General features: G+C 39.7%; 1 protein-coding gene and 1 pseudogene across 1 annotated transcript; one reads left to right on the forward strand and one right to left on the reverse strand.

Moving 5' to 3' along the window:
- Positions 1-15,241: 15,241 nt before the first annotated feature.
- Positions 15,242-16,359, forward strand: LOC143485749 (uncharacterized). Its single transcript, XM_076985279.1, has 5 exons — positions 15,242-15,352; positions 15,434-15,624; positions 15,708-15,801; positions 15,969-16,165; positions 16,277-16,359. The coding sequence occupies exons 1-5, from the start codon at positions 15,255-15,257 to the stop codon at positions 16,357-16,359; spliced, it is 663 nt and encodes a 220-aa protein (XP_076841394.1). The 5' UTR covers positions 15,242-15,254.
- A 667-nt stretch (positions 16,360-17,026) lies between these two features.
- On the reverse strand, positions 17,027-20,059 carry LOC143485750 (uncharacterized; annotated as a pseudogene).
- Positions 20,060-23,034: the final 2,975 nt, after the last annotated feature.

Below are 23,034 nucleotides of genomic sequence, written 5' to 3' on the forward strand. Positions count from 1 at the left end.
GAGTGTCTTTGCTTGAGACTTGACTCGGGACTTGAGGTATAAAGACTTGGACTTACTTGAGACTTGCAAAACACTGACTTGGTCCCACCTCTGGTAAGGAGGCTATTGGATATTTAGAAAACCCTTGTGCAAGTAGGTTAGTACAGCTGAAAACAGTTTTGCTGATTAGAGAAGCTATAAAACTGACCTTCCTTTAAGCTAGTTGAGAATCTGGAGCATTATAATTGTTGGTTCGATTAAACTCACAAAATGGCCAGAAAAAGACAACTTTCAATTGAAACTCGACAGTCTATTCTTGTTCTGAGAAATGAAGGCTATTCCATGTGAGACATTGACAAGAAAGTGAAGATTTCCTACAATGGTGTGTACTACTCCCTTCAGAGGAGAGCACAGACAGGCTCTAACCAGAGTAGAAGGAGAAGTGGAAGGCCCCGCTGCACAACTGAGCAAGAAGACAAGTACATTAGAGTCTCAGGTTTGAGAAATCGACGCCTCACAGGTCCTCAACTGGCAGCTTCATTAAATAGTACCTGCAAAACGCCAGTGTCAACATCTACAGTGAAGAGGCGACTCCGGGATGCTGGCCTTCAGGGCAGAGTGGCAAAGAAAAAGCCATATCTGAGACTGGCTAATAAAAGAAAAAGATTAATATGGGCAAAAGAACAGACATTGGACAGAGGAAAATTGCAGCAGCTCCGTCTAGGAAGACGTTATTTCTAACCTATATTAGGTATTTACTTACTTTTTTACTTATATTTGCTTATTATAAGCCTTTGCTTCTTAGTTTTCACTTTTTCGCTACTTCTCGAGTTGTTTTTGCAGTACTATTTCTGCCGTTTTTAAGTTTTTCGAAACCCAGCATGGAGAACAATAGAGTGAGTGAAACTTCCTTTGTCTACTCACGCGAGCAGCTACTGGAGCTCCGTAAATCTGCCCCACACTCCGTTAGCTCTTTCCTTCCCAAAGAACTGCGGAGACCATTCAGGGGATGCAGAGCGGGGGCTAAAACAAAGGCGAAGAGAAGACGCTGCAAGCCGTTTATCCCATCCATCGTAATGGGGAACGTGAGGTCTCTCGGAAATAAAGCGGACGAGTTGAACGCATTGATCGCGACGCAGAGGGAGTTTCGAGAGTGCAGTGTACTGTGTTTTACTGAGACTTGGCTCTGCGGAATAACAGATGGTGTAACCCGGGACATATTACTGTGAAAGAGAGTCACTGCTGCCCGAACATTGAGCTGCTAGCTGTCGGTTTACGTCCATACTATTTGCCCAGGGAATTCACGGTCGCCATTATGCTTGTTGTTTACATTCCGCCGGCTGCGTGCGCGGAGGTAGCGTGTGACGTCATACTCGCGGCTGTCGCGAGACAACAAACAAAACATCCGGACTCTTTCATGGCCATCTCAGGAGACTTTAACCATGTTTCACTCTCCACAATCCTACCAAAATTCCACCAATCTGTCAGATGTGCAACAAGGGAGAACAAAGCGCTAGATCTGCTGTATGTAAATGTGAAGGACGCCTACACCTCATCTGCTCTTCCTCCACTCGGAAGATCGGATCACAACCTGGTACTACTGACTCCCATATACCGGCCCGTGGTGTTAAGGCAACCGGTGATAAAAAAGACAATCAGGAGGTGGTCACCAGAGGCGGAAGAGGCATTACAGGTCTGCTTTGAAACCACAGACTGGGGGGTTTTGTGTGACCCAGTCGGTGAGGGCATTAACGAGATGACAGACTGCGTCACAGATTACATAAACTTTTGCACAGACGCAGCCGTTCCTGTCAGGCGGGTACGTTGTTTTCCCAACAACAAACCCTGGATCACCAAAGACCTGAGGGAACTGTTAAAAAAGAAAAAGCAGGCTTTTAGACAGAAGGACAGAGAGATGCAGAAGAAAGTTCAGAAGGAGCTAAAGGTGAAGTTGAGGGAGAACAAGGAGACCTACAGAAAGAAACTGGAGGGAAGACTGCAGCAGAACAATGCTAAGGATGTGTGGACTGGTATGAAAAAGATCACAGGATTCAAGTCAAGGACACAGGTTGCCGGGGGCAGTCTAGACACAGCCAATGAGATGAACCAATTTTTCAACAGGTTCAGCACAACAACACCCTCTTTGGTCAGCAGCGGCACCTCCTCCACCTCCACACCTACACCCACATCCTTACTGTGTCCTAGTTCACACTCCTTATTGAACCCCATCACCCAACAGACAGCTGCAAGCAACAGTAGCACCTCCCCCACCCTCTCCACACACACACAAACATTTTGTACACACCACACCACCCCACAACCAGCATCTGACGACCCCCACCCACATCTGGAGGTGACAACGACCCAGGTGAAGAGACAGCTGATGAAGCTAAAAATGAACAAAGCTGCTGGGCCAGACAAAATCAGCCCGAGAGTATTAAAGGTCTGTGCTAAGCAGTTATGTGGAATTCTTCAACAGCTCTTTAATCTGAGTCTCAAACTAGAGCGGGTGCCTGTGTTGTGGAAAACATCATGTCTGGTCCCTGTCCCAAAGAAGTCATCTGCATCCTCTCTCAATGACTATAGACCAGTGGCCCTAACCTCACACATAATGAAGGTGCTGGAAAGGCTGGTCCTCTCACACCTGAGACCCCAGGTGAGCTCTTTCTTGGACCCCCTGCAGTTTGCATACCATCCAAAGATGAGTGTGGATGACGCAATAATCCACCTACTGCAGAGGGTGCACTCTCACCTGGACCTAAACAACACCTCAGTGAGAATCACCTTTTTTGACTTTTCATGTGCATTCAATACTATCTAGCCCCTCTTGCTCGGGGAGAAGATGGATAAAATGCACGTGGACAAGCCCATGATTACGTGGGTATTGGACTACCTGTCTGAAAGATCCCAGCATGTGAGGTTAGGAACCTACCAGTCCGATAGCCTGGTCTGTAGCACGGGAGCACCGCAAGGAACTGTGCTCTCCCCCTTTCTATTTACATTATACACCACAGACTTCCAGTACAGGTCAGACCTCTGTCACTTACAGAAGTACTCGGACGACACTGCAGTAGTCGGGTGCATCATGGATGGACAGGACGGAGAGTACAGGGATGTTGTTAACAGCTTCGTAGAGTGGACTGCAAAGAACCATCTACTCCTCAATGTAGATAAGACCAAGGAGATGGTGGTGGATTTCAGTAAAAAGGGGTCACAAATCAGTCCCATTAACATCATGGGTCGGAATGTCGAGTGGGTGGATACCTACAAATACCTGGGTGTCCTGCTCGACAATAAACTGGACTGGAAGGCTAACACAGAGGCCGTGTATAAGAAAGGGATGAGCAGGCTATATTTTCTCAGAAGGCTCAGATCATTCAATGTGTGTAACAAGATGCTGGGAATCTTCTATCAGTCTGTTGTTGCGAGTGCACTTTTCCATGCGGCAGTTTGTTGGGGAGGCAGCATCAGAAAAGCGGAGGAGAAAAGACTAAACAGGCTGATCAAGAAGGCGGGTTCTGTTCTTGGCTACCAATTGGATGGTTTCGAGGTGGTGGTTAACAACCGGTCACAGAGCAAGCTCACAGATATACTGGACAACAATACACACCCCCTCCATGGGCTGTTGGTCGGACAGCAGAGCACCTTCAGCAACAGACTCCGACAGCTCAGGTGTAGAAAGGAGAGGTACAGGAGATCGTTTGTACCAACAGCGATCACACTGTATAACACACACAGTGCCAGGACACCAACAGACACCAATAATTCCCTGAATACCTGAGCACAAGCTGGACACTTTAAACTTGGACACTTTATACTTTTGACACTTTTGAAGGACTGAGCACGGGCAGGACACTTTAAACACTTAAACTTGGAAGTTTTTAATTTATGATACGGTTATTATTTTATTGTTTATTTTACTTTGTATTTTATTATTATTATCATTCTCTTTAATCTTAAGTTTATATAGTGTATTTTGTTTTTGATTGTACTGGAGTTGCTGCAATATGTGAATTTCCCACCGGGATTAAATAAACATCCATCCATCCATCCATCCATCCATCCATCCATCCATCCATCCATCCATCCATCCATCCATCCATCCATCCATCCATCCATCCATCCATCCATCCATCCATCCATCCATCCATCCATCCATCCATCCATCCATCCATCCATCCATCCATCCATCCATCCATCCATCTATCTATCTATCTATCTATCTATCTATCTATCTATCTATCTATCTATCTATCTATCTATCTATCTATCTATCTATCTATCTATCTATCTATCTATCTATCTATCTGATCAATTAAAGTGCCATTTTCAGTGGTTGCATCTTTCACAATCTCAGTAAACTTATTCTGTTGCATTATGTCATGTACTGTAGTGGATACAAAAAGATTTTTAATCAATCAAAGTTTATTTGTATAGCGCTTTTCACAACACATGTTGTCACAAAGCGCTTTACAGGATTTAAAAGGTTAACAATACTATGGGTCCAGAACCCTAATGAGCAAGCCAAAGGCGACAGTGGCGAGGAAAAACTCCCTATGATGGTGGGGAATAGGAAGAAACCTCGGGAGAACAAAGACTCAAAAGGGAACCCATCCTCCATTGGGCGGCCCGTTAACACACAAATTACACAAAATACAGACAAATACACAAGTCTCACACAATCAGACTAAGTAAAGGTAAAAATGAAAGTTCTGGGTTATGATATTGTCACTGTAAATGTCTGTTGATGAACGCCAGGCTTTCATTCCGTGTCGGAGGAGTGATGCTGGTATTGTAGGCTCCGACTGCAATGTTACTCTCCAGGTGAACCTCGGAGAAAAGATATGAGATGTAGTAAATATGTAACAGATTAATCAAAGGCCAAACTAAACAGATGAGTTTTTAATCGAGTTTTAAACATTGAGACTGTGTCTGAGTCCCGAATAGAGGCAGGAAGATTATTCCACAATTGTGGAGCTTTAAAAGAAAAGGCTCTTCCACCTGCTGTGATCTTTTTGATCCTAGGAACAGTTAAGAACCATGCGTCCTGCGAGCGAAGTGAACGCGCTGGGTTATATTGTTCAATAAGTTCACTAAGATAGTCTGGAGCTAAGCCATGCAGCGTTTTATATGTTAATAAAAGTATTTTATAGTCAATACGGAATCTAATTGGCAGCCAGTGTAATGACGATAGTACGGGACTAATGTGATCAAACTTGTTAGTTTTTGTTAAAACTCGTGCTGCTGCGTTCTGAACCAGCTGGAGTTTGTTTATCGATTTACCAGAACATCCAGCTAGGAGACTGTTGCAATAATTTAACACTTACACATTGGAAGCGGTCAGTTAAATATGATCTAAACCAGGAGAGTGCGACTCCTTTAATACCTACCATGTTTTCTAGTCTATCCAGCAAAATGTTGTGGTCTACAGTATCAAAAGCTGCACTAAGATCTAACAGTATAAGGAACGAGATGAGCCCATTATCGGCCGATATTAGTAGATCATTCACTACCCTGAGTAAAGCTGTTTCAGTGCTGTGGTTTGGTCTAAATCCTGATTGGAACTTTTCATGGATACTATTTGATTGGAGACAGTGGTTTAACTGATTGGAAACTGCTTTTTCTAAAATTTGAGATAAATGGGAGATTAGAAATGGGTTTATAGTTGGCTAGAATCTGCGGATCGAGATTCTGTTTTTTAATCAAGGGTCTAATTACGGCGCATTTTAATTGTTTGGGCATGTAACCTAGGTTAAGGGAGGAGTTAATCATATTAAGTAAGGGCCCTGCAATGGCTGGGAGTAGGTCTTTAAATAGACGGGTTGGAACTGGGTCAAATATACATGATATACATTGAAATCTCCCATAATAATTTTTCCTCCTGCAAATTTGTCTGTGTGAGTAATGAGATTCACTAAGTTGCTGAGAAACCTCTTAAGACTGTATGAAGGGGGCCGGTACAAAATAGCTGCAATTGCATTGAGATTAGGAATTCTAAACTGCATGCACTCTATGTTCAGACACAGCAAGTCAACAACAGAACAATTTGTATTGGGTTTGCACAACATACCGACACCACCATGTTCTTTTTCTTTCAACATGGCAAACATTGCATCATTTTGTCATATGAAACACATCTTGGTGTGTTATAGAATGAAAATCCATTCATCTGTACATCACTTGCTTTGTGCACTGATTGTATCCATGTTTCTGTAATACATATGATGTCAGCTTCCAGATATCTTTTGTCTTGCTTTATGTCTTCCAAGTGGCTTGACAGTCCTTGTACGTTGTGCAAAAGTATTATACATGATAATGGTGAAACTTGTTTTTCTGTTACTGGCTCAATAAATGCAGGCATGGCTTGCATAAAAGTGTCTGTCAGGTTTTGCATAAATAGCTGTCTCTTTGAATTCCTCTATTATGAGACCTTGCAGAGATTTAACGCGACTTAAGGCAACATAAGCTTGTCCAGCTGCAAAAATCTTTTTGAGGGAAACCACAGCGTTTTCTACAGTATTGTACAATAGTACAAGCCCAGGCTAATTTGAGGGGAAACTGACGCCGTATGCCACCATTTTTTGTCACTCGTTCTTTGTCTGCTTCAATTGGTGTGGCTTTCTTCAGTTCAGGTATTAAACATGGTCTTGTTCTTAAATTTTTACCAGCTTTTTCAATGTCAAATGTTACATATATTTCTGTTGGAAAATCGTCTTCAGACTTAAAACATATTTACCTAACTGTACCAAATGCACGATTTATAAGTCCATCTGCAACATCAATGTTTTTCAGTAGCATAACCCTTGCATTAATTCCAATATGAAGTGATTGTGCAAGACATGTCTTGCAAACATTGCCATGGTGGCCGCTTAATCTTTGCAGTCAGGGGTTAGGCAAATTATAATTTTCATAAACAAACTCACGTTGAGAGCACCATTTTCTAAATACAATCCCACTCTGCGTTCTCCGAGCCCCTTTTAATACATTTAAACCTGTTTGGAGGGGTGATCTACCAGCATGAAATCAGTTGATTAAGATCACTGCTGATTCCCACGAGACTTTTTTAGGTTGTAAATATTTTAAGGTAATTAAACTTTATTTCTCTAAAATATATTTATATCAGGGTTGCTCTTTGTGTGTGTGAAGTCGGTGCAGACAGGTAATTGCAATGGTAATTGCATCAGATGGTCTCGGACCATCTAAACTAATTTAGATAAGGGGATCTCGGGATGATCCTGATCAAACGACTCTCAGCAGCCAAATGTTCCTGATAAAATCACCTAATATAAAGTACATGGGTCTTTCAGGATAATCCCAAATACACTACATGGCGATCAAAGACATTAGATTGGTGGGGGTCAATTGTTTAGGGGGGCTATCCACGCTCTTACCTGCCATGCACAAACATAGTTTAAATCACAATGGAGACGGTGATCTAACCCCCCCCACCCTGGCACACACGCGCGCACACACACACACGCACAGACACATAGACACGTGCCCTCACACACACACACACACACACAAAGAGGAGCATTTAGAAACCCCTGATAAAAACAACTATTTGGTTACAGACGCTCACAGGGTGATCTCTGATACACACCCACCTTGGCACGTGGCCCTAGTTAGACGCTCCGGCACCCACACAGATAGGCTCTCACTCACACACACACACACACGCACACTCATATTACTTCAAAGAACAGCATTTTTAGGGACTCCTGATAATAATTTAAACAATTACAATTAGATCTCATGCTCACAATGTACAAAGCACGATACGGGGGAGGGGTCATAAAGTTTTATTGGGGGGCAATAAACCTGTCAAGATGGCTTGATGACCAAGTTAAATCTACCCCTTCCTATTTTATATATGAGGTAGAAATTCAAGCAGCTGCAGATTTGCTGGGAGTCAATATTTTCATATACACTGATAATAAATGGCTAAAGTATTCTACACATGATACTTTTCAGTGTACTAACACTCAACATACTGGAATTTATCTGAAACACTGTAATCAGAGCCATTATGAAGTGGTAATGTGTGTAAAAACAGGTGATAGTGTTTGCAGTGAACTGTGTGTAGGTAGCTGTGGGAAACTACGTAAAATTGACATTCAGAAAAGACAATATGAAACAAATGAACAATACAGAGTCAAGGAAATTCAGAACATTACAAAAAGATACCATGAGGACAATGAGTTCTGAGACTGTATAAAAAATAGAGCTGTTGAGGCATATTTATCTACTGAAGAATATAAGCAATACAAAGAGTCAGTGTACAAAAATACTCTGAAAATGAAGAATATAGAAACTGTTAAACAATTAAGTAAATGTAAATTAGATGAATCAGCAATTTAGACACAGTGAAAAAGTCAAGTGTAGACAAATACAAGACAGATCAGGAATTCAGAGACAAAGTGAAAAAGTCAAGTGTAGACAAATACAAGACAGATCAGGAATTCAGAGACAAAGTGAAAAAGTCAAGTGTGGAAAAATACAAGAGTGATCAGGCATTTAGAGAAACTGTGAAAAATGTTACAAGGATACAAGACTGATGAGGCATTTTGAGCAAATGTGAAAACATGTAAAGTGGACAAATACCAAACAGAACATGTTAAGCAACTGCTGTGTTTTGTATTTACAAATATGCTCATATCGTCATGCAGTTAAAATAAGAAATACAGAAAGAAGACATACAGAAAAAAAAGAAATTGAATACATAATTGAACAGTTTAAACATAAAATAAGTACAGGTCCTGAATATGTGTGTTCAGTTTGTCATCGGGTTCTTTTCAAACATCAAGTAATGAAATGCAGACAAGATGAATATTTCAAAAGAATTCCTGAAGTTGCATGTCTTATAGAAAAGTATTTACATATTTGCCGTGAGTTGCAGTGTACACTGTAGACATGGAGCTGATCCTGTTGGTTATTTATGGATTTGCTACACATGTCACAAAGATAATTAGTGGGAAAATTCCAGAACAGAGTGTTGCTAATAATATGGCACTGGATCCAGTTCCTTCTGAATTAGAAAGGTTAAATTCATTGGAAAGACATTTAATTGCATTGCATATACCATTCATGAGGATAGTGTCTTTACCAAAAGGAGGTCAAAACGGTGTTCATGGACCAGTCACTTGTGTTCCATCTAACATAACAGATGAAGCTGAAATTCTACCAAGATCTGAAAATTCTGATCTTATAATTCGTGTAAAATTGAAGAAAAAAGTGACATACAAAGGACATTATAAATATGAATTTGTACAGGCTGTGTCTCAAAGAGATTAACAAATACTACAGTAATGTTGCCTTTAACGACGATTGGGTTAATCCTCTAAGTAAAACTGAAGAATGTGAAGAAGTTAATGATGAGCATATCATAGTTTATGATAAGGAAAACACTGACAGTAATAATGAAGTTGAGAATATTGATGAAATTAAATGATTAAAATTAAGGATTTTTTCATGAGTTGAGTTTCAAAACCGTGGTTCGCCTCATTCTCACTGTTTATTCTGGGTAGAAGACGCTCCTCAGATAGAGAAAGATGGTGATGATAAAGTGGTCCAGTTTGTTGATCACTATGTCACATGTGAAAAGCCATCAAGTGATGAGCAAATGCATGAAATAGTATCAACAGTTCAGCAACACGGCAAAAGACACTCGAAAACCTGCAAAAGGAACACAACCTGCAGATTCAATTTCCCACGTCCACCAAGCAACAAGACATTTATTACACGATGTAACACTGAGGAACATAAAACTGATAATGATAAAGAAAAAGATCCTATAAAAGCATCAACAAAAACATTCCTGAAATGGAACAGGAATTAGCTAGTTTGATATTGAAGAAAGTAAGGAATGCATTACTGGACAGTGAGACAAATGTTCAATCTGTTGATGATTTAATCAATTCACTGCATATAAATCAAGAAATATTTGGAGCTGCGAACCGAAAAATGACAAAATAAATAACTGTTGTTTTGAGGAGGAAACCATGTGATGTGTGGGTCAATCAGTATAATAGAGATCTTCTAAAAGCATGGAATGCAAACATGGACATACAGTTTGTGGTTGATGCATATTCTTGTATTGTTTACATCCTCTCCTACATATCAAAAGCAGAGAGAGAGAGATGGGATTGTTGCTCTCGCATGCTCAAAAAGAAGTTTCAGAGCAAGGCAATCTTGATGCTAAATAAGCTTTACGTAAACTCTGTAGTGTTTTTCTGCATAACCGAGAAGTGTCAGCACAGGAAAGTGTGTACCGTTTGACTAACATGAAGTTAAAACAGGCATCTCGTGAAGTGCAGTTTATTCCAACTGGTGATGCAATCAGGATGAGTTTTCCACTGAATGTCATACGCAAGAAAGCTGAATGTGGTGATGAAGAGTCACAATTTTTGGATTTACATTATTTCAGACAGATATAAGCATATACCTAGAAGCGGTGAATTTGAACAAATGTGTTTGGCAACCTTTGCATCAGAGTACAGAATATTGTCCAAATCTGAAAAGCTCATCCACTGACATTGTGAAGTTGGAGAAAGAATTTGGATGTGTAAAGAAAAGGTCACGAACAGATGCTGCTGTAGTTCGGTATCCTCGTTTCCCACAAACTAAAAATCCTGAGAAATATCATGAAAGCATTTTAGAGCTATTTTTGCCTCATTACTTAAATACACAACTGAAACCAGCTAAATTCCAGACATATCAAGAGTTTTATGAAACTGGGTTTGTGAAATATTTTGATAATGAACTAATTTCCATCAAAGTCAGAGTGGACACAAATGTCAAAGAGGCTGATTCCATAGACAAAGCTCAAGAAGACTTGGAGGCAAATGGTCCAATGGAAGATGCATGGGCACTAATTTGTCCAGAGACTGAATGTGAGCGGTTAGAATGCCTTGATGACAAACACAATGAAATTTCAGATATAGAAGAACCAGGTGATGCTATACCAGACCTTTTACCTAAAGAAGTATGTTCTTTTTAAGATAATCCTCATACCATGCCAAAAGCCCAAGCAATGTGTTTACTTTGTTCACTAAATGAAGAACAATCTCAGATATTTTATAAAATTCAACATTGGTGTGTACAGAAGTTACGTGGGGAAAATCCAGACCCATTTCATGTGTTCAAATCAGGTCCTGGAGGTGTAGGAAAATCTGTACTGATCAAAGCAATACAATATGGAGCACATTGCATCCTGTGTCAACTATCCAGTAATCCTGATGAGACCCGAGTGATATTAACAGCCCCAACTGGTGTAAGTGCCTATAATATTGATGCTGTAACAATACAAACTGCTTTGTCCACTTTACCCATCAGCCAAACCTGATGACAAACTCAGTTTAGTGTACCATATTTAGAATATTTAATAATTAATCTTTAAATAAATTAATAATAAATAAGTCAGGTAATCATTAAAGTGAAATAAAAAACTAATTTCTAATAATATTCTGAGAAAATGCTGTAACCTAAAGATTTAGATTAGACACAATATGTTAAAAACAGGCATGATTAATTATTTATTCATTACTGTTAGTAAATTATAGGATACAGGACAACTTAAAGAAATTATGCAAATAAAGTTTAAAAGAATTACAAGTATTATGATTATAGTTAGTTTTTATATATAAAATTTAATAAATTTAATAAATATTTTGTGTTGGTTTATTAGGACATACATTTTGTGCTTTTGTTCATGTATTACACCTTACGCCGTAAGGCGGGCAGGATGAACCAGATCGTCTGACCACCTGTACCGGCTCAAAAAAAAAAAAACACTCTTATATTTCTGATAAAAATTTAACTTAATCAGAATAAAGCTAAAATACTGAATTTATCTTGTATCTACCTCTGAAGCTCTTCCGATGTCTGAATTACAGGCGGTCCCCGGGTTACGACGTTGATCCGTCGTAAATTGATTTTCGGTGTAAATCGGAACATACGTACATACTGTACGTAAATAACATTACTATACACAGTTATCCTATCCTAAAGCTAGCCTTTTGGCAAATACCTTTATCCATAGCTGCGTTTAACTAATCCTGACGCCGCGCACACCAAACACCAAGTTCCGTTTACGACGCAGAGCCACTTAGGTCCAAACGAGGCTTTATACAGTAAAGGGGAAATGTGTAGCAACCACGAAAAATTGTAACTTGGGAACCTCGTAAGGATCATATTTCGGCCTCAAAACTGATAGCATGCGCGCGTGTGGTTTATCATTATGATTTGACGGATTTTTCCCCCTCTCAAATTTTTTTTTTCTTGCGGACATGTCGGTACGCCGGAATTCCGGCGTGGCGCCTGAAAACTATCAGGCCTGCAGATGTGGTGCAATATCAGAGAGTGGAGGATAGTTTCGTGCCTCTTCTGAAAATGGTTCATATAGCCAGGGAGAATAACGAGATAGTCACATTTACATTCAACAGGCCACACTACGTAGCTGTCAGCAAACACCTCATAAGTGACAATTGTTGAAGTTAAAAACGATCAAAACATTCATATACCGTTCAGATATTGGAAGTTTGTAGTTACACTTCATTTTCGACCTGTTAAACATTCTTTTGGTCTGTGAGAATGTACAATAACGGCTACTCTGATGCGCAAAACTATATCAATTATTATGCTCAGCAGGCAGGGAGTGGCCTAACTGGATATAGTGGAACACCTGTTATGTACGGCGGGGGGCTGGGGGGTGTATTTAGAGGATTATTCAGAAGAGCATTAACCATTATTAAACGTGGTTTTGATATTGCAAAACCCCACCTTAAAACTGCGGCGAAAGGCATTGTGGGTGATGTAGTTTCTAACGTCATGAACTATCAGACACTCCCCCCTAGCCAGGAGGGGTCAGGACCAGTGTTAATTTCGTTGACGAATAATTTTCGTCATAGTTTTCGTCAACGAACCTTTTTTCATGACGAAAACGAGACGATAACTAAATTAAAACTATACGAAGGGATAAAAACGATGACGAAATTAAAGGACATTTTCGTCAACGAATAAAAACGAGACGAAAATATTGGCCAGCGACGACATTCAATCAGACCTGATTTATTTTTGTGAAAGGTAGGGATAAGTTAAGAAGAGATCCAACCGTAACTACTTTAGCGTACACGGAGAGGCGGGACAAACCGGGTAACCATCCAATCAGAACTAACGTCTTCACATCGCGCAGAACCCGTTAGGACAAAACTAGCCCGTGAACTGTGGTCACTCATGAAATTAAACTCGACGTTAACTCGACAATGTCAGCAGGGAGATAGATGAGCGGCGATATATGGACACATTTCTCCTTTGACTTTGAGAAAAACAAGATGCTGTGTAAACCATGAGGAATGATGATGTCGGGACAAATACGACAAATGAAACGACATCTGCGGGCTATGGCATTGTTTTACGGCGCACAGTTTTATATAGAATCTAATATGCATTGTTCATAAACTCCATATGTTTTCAGGTAGAGCGGACCTACTGGTCATCAATGTTTTGTTATTGTTATGCTCAATAACTATAAGTTCAGGTCAATAGAGTTGTTTGGAAATTTGTTTTTGTATATATTGCACATACAAAAAATAATATTCTGTAACTGGTTAATAAATGTTTCATTTTGTGCAAGTGTATATAATGACTACTACACCATTTATATTTTAGTCAACTAAATTATTTTGATATTATTCGACTAAATTCTAATGATAATTAGTCGACTAAAACTAGACTAAGACTAAAAACAAATCAATGACTAAATTATGACTAAAACTAAATTACATTTTAGTCAAAAGACTAAGACTAAAACTAAATCAAAAATTTCTGTCAAAATTAACACTGGTCAGGACTCGCATCTCTTTCGAGGAGAAAGAGACCTCCTGGGCGACGACACGCCCCCAAGATTAAAAAACGCGCGGCATCTAAATTGGATGCCAGTACTAATTCATGTAATTCATGTATTAATTCGTGTAAGCACAGGAGTAAGAACCGCAGCTCATCATCGAGACAGAAGAAGAGAAAGAGGGGCGATATATTTTTAAAATATGGCGTTTTTACATGGTCTTTCAGCTGAGTGTGTGAAGAGTGAGCTAGATATTTTTGCGCTTCCATATACACAAACAAGCATTGAGAAATACACAATTGTAGAGATACCCCCACTGTCCACATTAACAGATTCCACACCTATAGATTTTTTTATCGCAGGGAATGGCTCCGATTATATTGATCTAAATAATTCTTACATTTTTTTGAGATGCAAGATCACTAACGATGATGGATCAGACATTGATGCAGGTGCCGAGGTGGGCTGCATTAATTACCCAGTAGCATTGCGGTTTTCGCAGGTGGACGTTATGGGTCCGTGTACTTCGCGGCCAACGGATTTTCGTTTAGGAATCAGAAAGCGGAAGACGGAAAACGCCTCGTTTCCCGTCTTTCGTTTCAAAATTATAAAACATAAAACAAAAAACGAGCCATTTCCCGATTTTTGTTTTCTGAAAAAAAATTTAAAAAATGGATTTTAAAAATCCTGCGTGGAAATCTGATTTCTCATTCTGTGGTGAGTTTTTATTATTTTTTTTGTATCTTGACCCGGAAATGATCGGACTCTCGCGGCACTTTTGAAACATTTGTCATGAAACATTTGACAGTTTCGTGCCAGTAGAGGGCGTGCTGCAGTTTCCGTCGTTGTCAGGTGTATTTTGGATATAGGTGGGATGGAAATGGGCAGTTATATCCTTTTTCGAGAAAGCAGACGTGTTACACTTAAGGAAGATGACATGTCTGTGGACAAGATATGCAGGATTTTTCAGGTGCCGTAACTGTTCAACTTGTAACTGATATATTTACATATAAGAATATTTATTTTAGCTTTATGGAGCCTTGGTTAGCTTAATGGCATGTGATCCAGTTAATGCTAATGTTAGCTAAAAGTAACTTTGTGGTACGTTTAAGCACTTAAAGTACATTGAAATATGATTTAGAATTTAATGTTTCCAATATTATTTTGTCCAGATGTTTATGTTCTAAATAACATAAAATCTGTGAATAATTAGCACTTAATAATTTAATTATTTTTCCAAATTAAACAGGTTACTTGCAGTAGTCTGTACATTACAGATGATGCAAACACTGCAATATTTCCAGAGCCAGCAGGACATTTTTCCATCCTAAATCTTTCATACCTCAGTCATTATGAGGTCCATGGAGATCCAGTTCTTAGTCCACTTCCTGCAAGTAGATCCCTACCCACTCCTGGTATTCCATTTGCCTTCATGCACCGACCCTCACCTTCTGCTCTGACTGACACACCACAGCCTTCAGCTGGAATGCCACGAGCAAGCAACCAGTTTCCAGCAAGATCTTTCCAAAGGTTAGCTGTTAAATATTTAACTTGTCTTTAGTAGTAAAATCTCTCTACATCCATATTTTTAATTATCTAATTCCTCCACAGGTCTATCCATATTGCCACAATAGTAAATGATAAGCTCAGCACTTCCAGAACAGTCATCATTCGCTTTTTGGAAGCTGAAGCAAATGTGGAAGGAATAACACAGAAGGTGAAGGATGCCTTGGGCTGTGAGGAGGTGATTACCCTGACAGACAGCCAAGGAAATGAAATAGTGGACTCGGAGGGCACAAGAAGTAAGCTAAGTGATCAAAAACTTGCTTCTTACATTTTACCATTAAAGTTATTAAATATAGAAAATACATTGTCTTCTCCTAAGGTTCCCATTACTGGAAACAGAACTCCAGAAAAGTCTATGCAATCTCTGAGGATGACTTTGTGGAGTTCCAGAATGGAAGAACAGCTAAAGCAAGGTAATGTATGTAAAGTCAAACTCATTCTCTACACAAGGGCAAACAGTATAAGTAAGTTTACCTGGCAAATATTTTTTAAAAGAAAACCTGAAGGCCTCATAGGCAGATATAAGAAAAATATTCATACATTTGGTGATTTCACTATTTTCCGTCGTTCTACATTTAAGTCGAAGGGCCGACGACAGTATGAGCATACAAGGGGTCATTGGCAAAATTGACCAACTAAAGCAAGCTGCTCAGAGCCTCCAAGATATCACCTCAGCAATAAACCAGCTGTCTGAGCTTGCAAAGAACACATGCAAAGCAGTGACTGATGCCCACCTGCATTCTGTAAAGGATGCCTTTGCCTGCCTCATTTGCAAAGGTATGCATTACACATTTCAGCAAATATAAATGGTGTTTAATTTTCTTATTTTACATTTAAAGTAACTGGCACATATTTTTCTGTATCAATTTCTTTTTTTAAACCTTGTAGGCCTAATGGAGGAACCCATGTTTTCCACATGCTGTGAGTCTCTAGTTGGATGCCGAACATGTGTGGAGCAGTTCACTGTCTGAAATGCAGAGCTGAAGATTTTGATCGTAGAGTACACCAGGTTAAGGGTCCCCATGCTGTTCTCTCTCTCCTCAAAGAGATATAAATGTGGAATTCATGTACAATTGTTTGAATAGAAATGGGCATTTGTCACTGCAAAGCTGAAGAGTGCAGAGGCAACATCACACCAACTTAATTGACCATGTTTTCCTACAAAGGAACCTTTTATAAAATCAGCTTGGGTGGTGTTGGCATATATATTAACCTGCAGCCTCTGCAGCTTATCAGTAACGCATTTCCTCATCCTGTTTGATGGGTGGTTTTCTCTATAATCACAATCTTGTTTACTTGGTTGTCCATAGGTTTCAAGCAGTTTGATGTTTATAACATGGTTTGGGAGTTGAACAGTAGTTGGTAACTGCGGTTTACCACTTCATTATGTAATTATTAATGTTACATTGTTATGTTACATTGTTTAAATGATATACGAGCTTGGGTGTTACACAAAAGTAGAATTTAAAAAAAGAATTCGAGAATTGCAAGTTCTTCTTTATTGCCAACAATCAGAAACAAGATTGTTTCAAGCAATTATTTGAACTGTTATAAATTGAAACAGCTTGTAGTTTTCTCTGCAATAAAAATTTTTTATGGAGAAATGTACTCATTTCTTAATTGAATGCCACTAATGGATCACACACAACGTCTGGTGATGTCAATAAGAAACCTAACAGCATCTTTAAAGGGTCCATAGTTATGATGAACCACGTGTTGGTACAGCGAAAACAAGTCAAAATGAGAACCAAACTCCATTTCAGTCCACTGTTTGGCTTCTTCGGAGGGGAAAGGCTCCAGTCCAAAAACGGAATCTCTCTTCAAGGCTGATCCCACCTCCCGCTGATACAGGTCAGCTGCAGCAGCACCATTAGGCAGAAGGTCCTCAGGAAGTTTTGCAGGACACCCCCCTTTAGCCAGCTCATTTGGTATTCCTTTTCCTGCATGACACAAGTGTGTTTTAAGGGTTTACAAATGAATGAGTTAAAATTTACTTGTTATAATAAAGTGAACATAACTAACATTCACACCATTTAGAAATCTATGAATTTATCTTATTACTTTAGTGTTCCTTCAAAGGGGTGATTGTGTTCATTGATCAGATTTAGATATACTCAATAATAAGGAAATCTACACAAAATAGCAAGATATCCAAATAATTCAGGACAAATCGAGGTATATTATAAATTGAAACTACCCCATCTATTGAAAATTTCAGTTAGTAGTGAATATACAGATATGCAAATAAGCTACACATTCGTAAGTGCAAGTCATATGGAAATTTACTATAGAGTGGTAAACTAAATTTAAATTGCTTCGTTAACAAAATATTCTTGTAACAGAACCAGTAAAAAGGAATGAATCCTACCTGGGATCCTGTGTGCATTCCATGCCCCTACAACATTAGTGATACCAATCCTGGCTATCTGGCATGTGAAGTTTGACACACAGTACTTGGATGTGCTGTCCTCCATGTCCAGTTCCTCCATGTCCACCAGCTGTACCAAAGCTGTCTTCAGAGGATAGTTGACTCAGGCATTTACCTCTGACCACATTCTCTCAATCACATGGTTCTGTGCATATTTTAAAACAGCATGATGAGGCTTGTTCTCATCTGAAATACACTAGTTTATAAAAGAAAGTTAATTAAAAAAAAGTAAGTATTTAAATATTGTTACCCTTGTAGAAGGTGTCTGAATGTAGGGCTACCTCTGACAGTTGTATCTGTATTCTGCCAGCCTTTCCTGGATGAACAGTGCCAGGTAAAACTCCTTCCCACAGTCAACTCTGACCTGATCCCACAGTCCACAGGAAAGCAGAGCAGATCTGAAAATAAAACACGCAAACTTAAACCCTTTAAATATAACAAGCACCCCAGCTACTCTTAAAGTAACGATAAAAAAAGTATTTAGTTAAAACTGGACAGAACAATAACAGACTGAGGGATAAATGAATACTAGTAGCACTAGTCAGGTTATTTTACCTGTACACATCCTTGTTGTTTTTTACCGGCATGGTGGAATGACCGACAATCTTCTTGCTGAAACAATCAATAGCCATGACATGGGTCACTCCAAACATAACAAGTTTTTCATTTTGATCTAAGTGGAGCTTATGACCCATGTATTCTGCATTGTAGGGTATGGGGTTCAGATTTCGGGCACCCTAAAATAAAACAATAAACGCTCAATATATTTGCAAGATTAGATTCTCATCACCAGTGCTCTCCTGGAAAACTGGTATTTAACATTACCTGCTGTCTTGCCGCATGATAAGGTTGATAAATACTTCTCAACACTTTGCCCACTCTGCCTTCAGAAGCTTTAATGCCTTTTGCAGAAAGATATCCAGTCATCATTTTTCGACAAAAAGATGATCCAGTCTAGAAGTGGGGGGGGAACGACACAGGTCACTACATGCTTGGAGAAAAAAAATTAGAAGCTTGTTATGTTTGCAATCTCCAACATAGTCACTTAAAAAAAGGTTTCAGCACAGAAGCTGACAGTTTATCCATAGAGGCACTAAATAGGGAAGTGTACTGGTAAAAATAACTTTACATTTCCAGTGGAATGTGTGGAGAAGCAAGATTGTTAATACTTATCATGATAATAATTAGAGGTGTCAATTCCAGGTTCATAGATTAAAAGTCCTCACCAGGATTTTGCTCAAGCTTGCTAGAATTTCTAATTAGCAATCCAGATCAAATTAGTGGAATCAACACAATCCAGGAAGCCTGAGGAAAATCCTGGTGAGGACTTTTAATCTATGAACCTGGAATTGACACCTCTAATAATAATGTGACTAGCAAAATATATGATTTGGATAAATTATGTGTATAGTCCTTCCATAAATTTTTATCCACGTATCCAGTTCAACGTGGCAGGTGGGTTACAGCCTGGACAGGTCATCTCGCAGGGCTAACAGTGGAATTAAATGGGCCACTCAATTAAATCTGCAAATTGTAGCATGTCTGGCTTCCATTAGCTTGTAGTCAGCTTTTTAGCTATATTAATGTAGCCATTGCATATTTCACAAAAAACATTCATCATAAAAAATATAACAATGAAAAGCTTACCTCAGCAATACCTTCAGCGACTTCCACTTCAAGCTGGCTGTCTGAACAAAATTGTGTGAATCATGGCTCTGAATCAAATCAAACGTAGCGCCAATGTCTGTGGGTGCCGTGAGAGTTCCGATCATTTCCGGGTCAAGATACAAAAAATAAATAAAAAACTCATGAGAAATGAGAAATCAGATTTCCACGCCGGATTTTTAAAATCGATTTTTTAATTTTAATCAGAAAACAAAAATCGGGAAATGGCTCGTTTTCCGTTCTATGTTTTATAATTTTGAAACGAAAGACGGGAAACGATGCATTTTCCGTCTTTCGCTTTCTGATTCCTAAACGAAAATCCGTTGGCCGCGAAGTACACGGACCGTTATGCTCGGCAATAGACTAATAACTCAGTCTAGCAACACGTATCCATACAGAGCAATGTTTGAGTGTCTGTTGAATTACGGTATGGGGGCTCTACGTACACAGTTCACTGCCGGATTATTTGCAAAAGACAATTAGATGTTTCAGCACCGAGCGGACGTAATGAGGGACTTAAAGAAAGAGCTGAGTTTAGCGCGCGGAGTAATACGTTTGATCTGATAGGTCCCATACATTCAGATATTTTCTTCCAGGAGAAGCTTTTACTGAACAGTGTTGATAAGAGTAAAGATGATTCGTAGTAAAGATGAATTCTGCCTCATGAGAGAGGGAAATATAAATTATACTATAAAAATATTATCAGCATCTCTTTTTGTGAAGAAAGTGGCCGTTTCGCCTGCTGTAAAACTCGGACACACACGTGCTCTTTTAAACACCACTGCAAAATTCCCTATATAGCGTGTGTGTAAGAAGTCATTTAGCCTTCCAGCAGGAAGTCGTGTATGCGCCCAAGAAAATCTATTCCTAGGTCCATTACCTATAAGAGTATAATTCTTGCCATGTGCAGGCCCGTAGCCAGGGGGGATCGAAGGGTTCGTTCGATCCCCCCCCGCCCCCGCACCCTCCCTCCGTACACACATGCCCCTCAAGATAGGTAGGCTGTTCAATGAATGAATTGTTAATCTCCGGTGAATATACAGACAAACAAATAAGGACAGCAACAACAAACTCACAACAAACTTATAACAGTGTTGCCAACTCTCACGCAATGAGCGTGAGACACGCGCATTTGACCGTTTTCGCACGCTCTCACGATCTTCGATCTACATTCGGGTTTCCATCCAAACCTTTCGAAAAAATAATGCGCAATTTCCAAGTTTCGGCAGAAAAATATGTGAATTAAGCCTTGTTTCCATTCATTACAGTTATGCGAATAAACTTTAGATCACGTGAGAGGACGCCAAACAATAGTGGTTTTACGTCCATCTGGCAGTTACGCATTTTTGCACGTTGAGGTTGTGAAACATTTTTTTCTTTTTCTTTTCTTTACATGGAGAAGTTAAATTCAAATTTTGCTCTCTCCAGAACTGTTTTTGTATGCATTTGCCATCTTTACATCGCGATCATGAAATGAAATGAAATGTGAAATGTGCCATATTTTGTCAATTGTGATTTTTACACCCAATCGAAATTTGTCCTCCGCTTTTAACCCATCTGTGCAGTCAGAACACACACACACACTAGTGATTACTAGGGGCTGTGGATCACACGTGCCCAGAGCGGTGGGCAGCCCTAGCCCGGCGCCCGGGGAGCAGTTGGGGTTAGGTGCCTTGCTCAAGGGCACCTCAGTCATGGCCTGTCTGGGAATCGAACCCACGACCCTCCGGTCACAAGTCCAGTTCCCTAACCGCCAGGCCATGACTGCCACATGTACAGAACCACTTGACTTGAGGCATGATACGTCATCGTTTATGCGAAAAACCCTTTTCCATCCAGTTTTTCCGAATTTTGGCGATGCGATAGTCTAACTTTTCCACCTCCTCCTAGCGTAAACATCTTTTTGCGATATTTGGGGCTTTTTCGAATTTTAATCTTTTTCCATCCAGCTTTTTTCATGCGCATTTTCAAAATGCGCAAAAACTCGGTGGATGGAAAACCCACTGAGTTACTAGTTCGCTCTGGCGCCAACCACTGGCGATCGATCGCTACAGGCGCAGCATAGAGGAAACATATAAGACATAACCCCCCCCCCCCCCTCACTCCACTTTTGGGGGAAAAAGATCCCCCCCCATCACAATGCTGGCTACGGGCCTGCATGTGTGACAATGACGCCTTTAGCGGGAGTTATGTGAAAAACCCATTTAATTTTAAACACTATGACACAGAGTTTGCAGCTCTATATATCGACGGTGTACAAATCCCTTCAAAACCTCTCCAACCGAATTTCCTTAATGGCAATATTGCCCGAGAATATCACTCGCTTGCACAGGCGTCTGGTAAGCATTTGAAAGATCAAGCATTGGCTATAAATAGACAAGAATACGCCAACGGTTATACACTATTCACATTTAATCTGGCTCCTGATGAAAATTGCGGATCTCATTTGTCATTGATAAAATCAGGAAATTTACGTCTGGAACTTAGGTTCCGTCAGCCGCTACCCCGTACTGTGACATTGATAGTTTACGCAGCATTCGATGCAGTTATTGAAATTAATAACCGTAGGAATGTGCTAATTATTTCAGTGATGAATACAAATCAACTATCGCTTCTCATGAGAAGCTGTTGTGGTGTGAGCAGAAGCTTTTACGGTGTTGTAGCCGCTGATCAATTACCAGCCTATAAACTTATTAATTTCCCATGTTTAATGATAGTCAACACACACCCTAGTCATATGCCTGGCGAGCATTGGCTAGCCATTTACCTGAATGACGATCATTCTGGAGAATTTTTTTTATTTATTTTATTCTGGTTAACGGCGCGGCGCTTGTTAATAATTGATCCTTTTTTTATTAGCAAATCTTTTTCTTTATAGAAAATTTAAAACCAAGAAAAAGATTACTGTTAAGACATTAGAGGAATCTTCCCTTTCAAGAGATTGAAAGCTATTTTGCATAAAATGAGCTCGTCGGATGCTGTATGAAGAATATCGCGTCTCTGCTTCTGCGTTGCATGATAAAGGGTTTTTAGCGCAGGGAGCTGATCATATCAGATAGCTCATAGATGTTTTTTCTTAGCGATATAAACAGCGGGGTTCTCCCAGGAGAACAAACCGGATCCGAGACGTAGCTCTTCTGGGGTTGGCGCTTTGAGATCAATGAATAAATACCCGTACGGTTTGCGCGTGGAGTCAAGAAAACATTCCATAAAATATTTGGTGTTATTTGGGTACATCTGTCGTGCCAGTATACTAATTTGGAGTTTGTCCCTCTAATTTTTTAAAAAGAACCATATAATTAGTGTTTAAACGAATAGTTCTTGTCGCCTTTCTTGTACGAATAGTTCTTGTACCAGATAAAGGACACTGAAATTCCTGTGATGAATGTACTTTGTAAAAGCTCTCTGAATCTCCGGAGTTTGACACTGTTTCCATCAGATCATCAATAATTAACCAGTTAATCTTTTCAACAGGGAATAGCGCATCATCACACAGAGATGCTGGAATACCTTCGATGAAAATAATATTTAATTTTTTCAGCAAATCCTCATA

Source organism: Brachyhypopomus gauderio, unplaced genomic scaffold (assembly GCF_052324685.1).
Source record: "Brachyhypopomus gauderio isolate BG-103 unplaced genomic scaffold, BGAUD_0.2 sc37, whole genome shotgun sequence".
Lineage (NCBI taxonomy): Eukaryota > Metazoa > Chordata > Actinopteri > Gymnotiformes > Hypopomidae > Brachyhypopomus > Brachyhypopomus gauderio.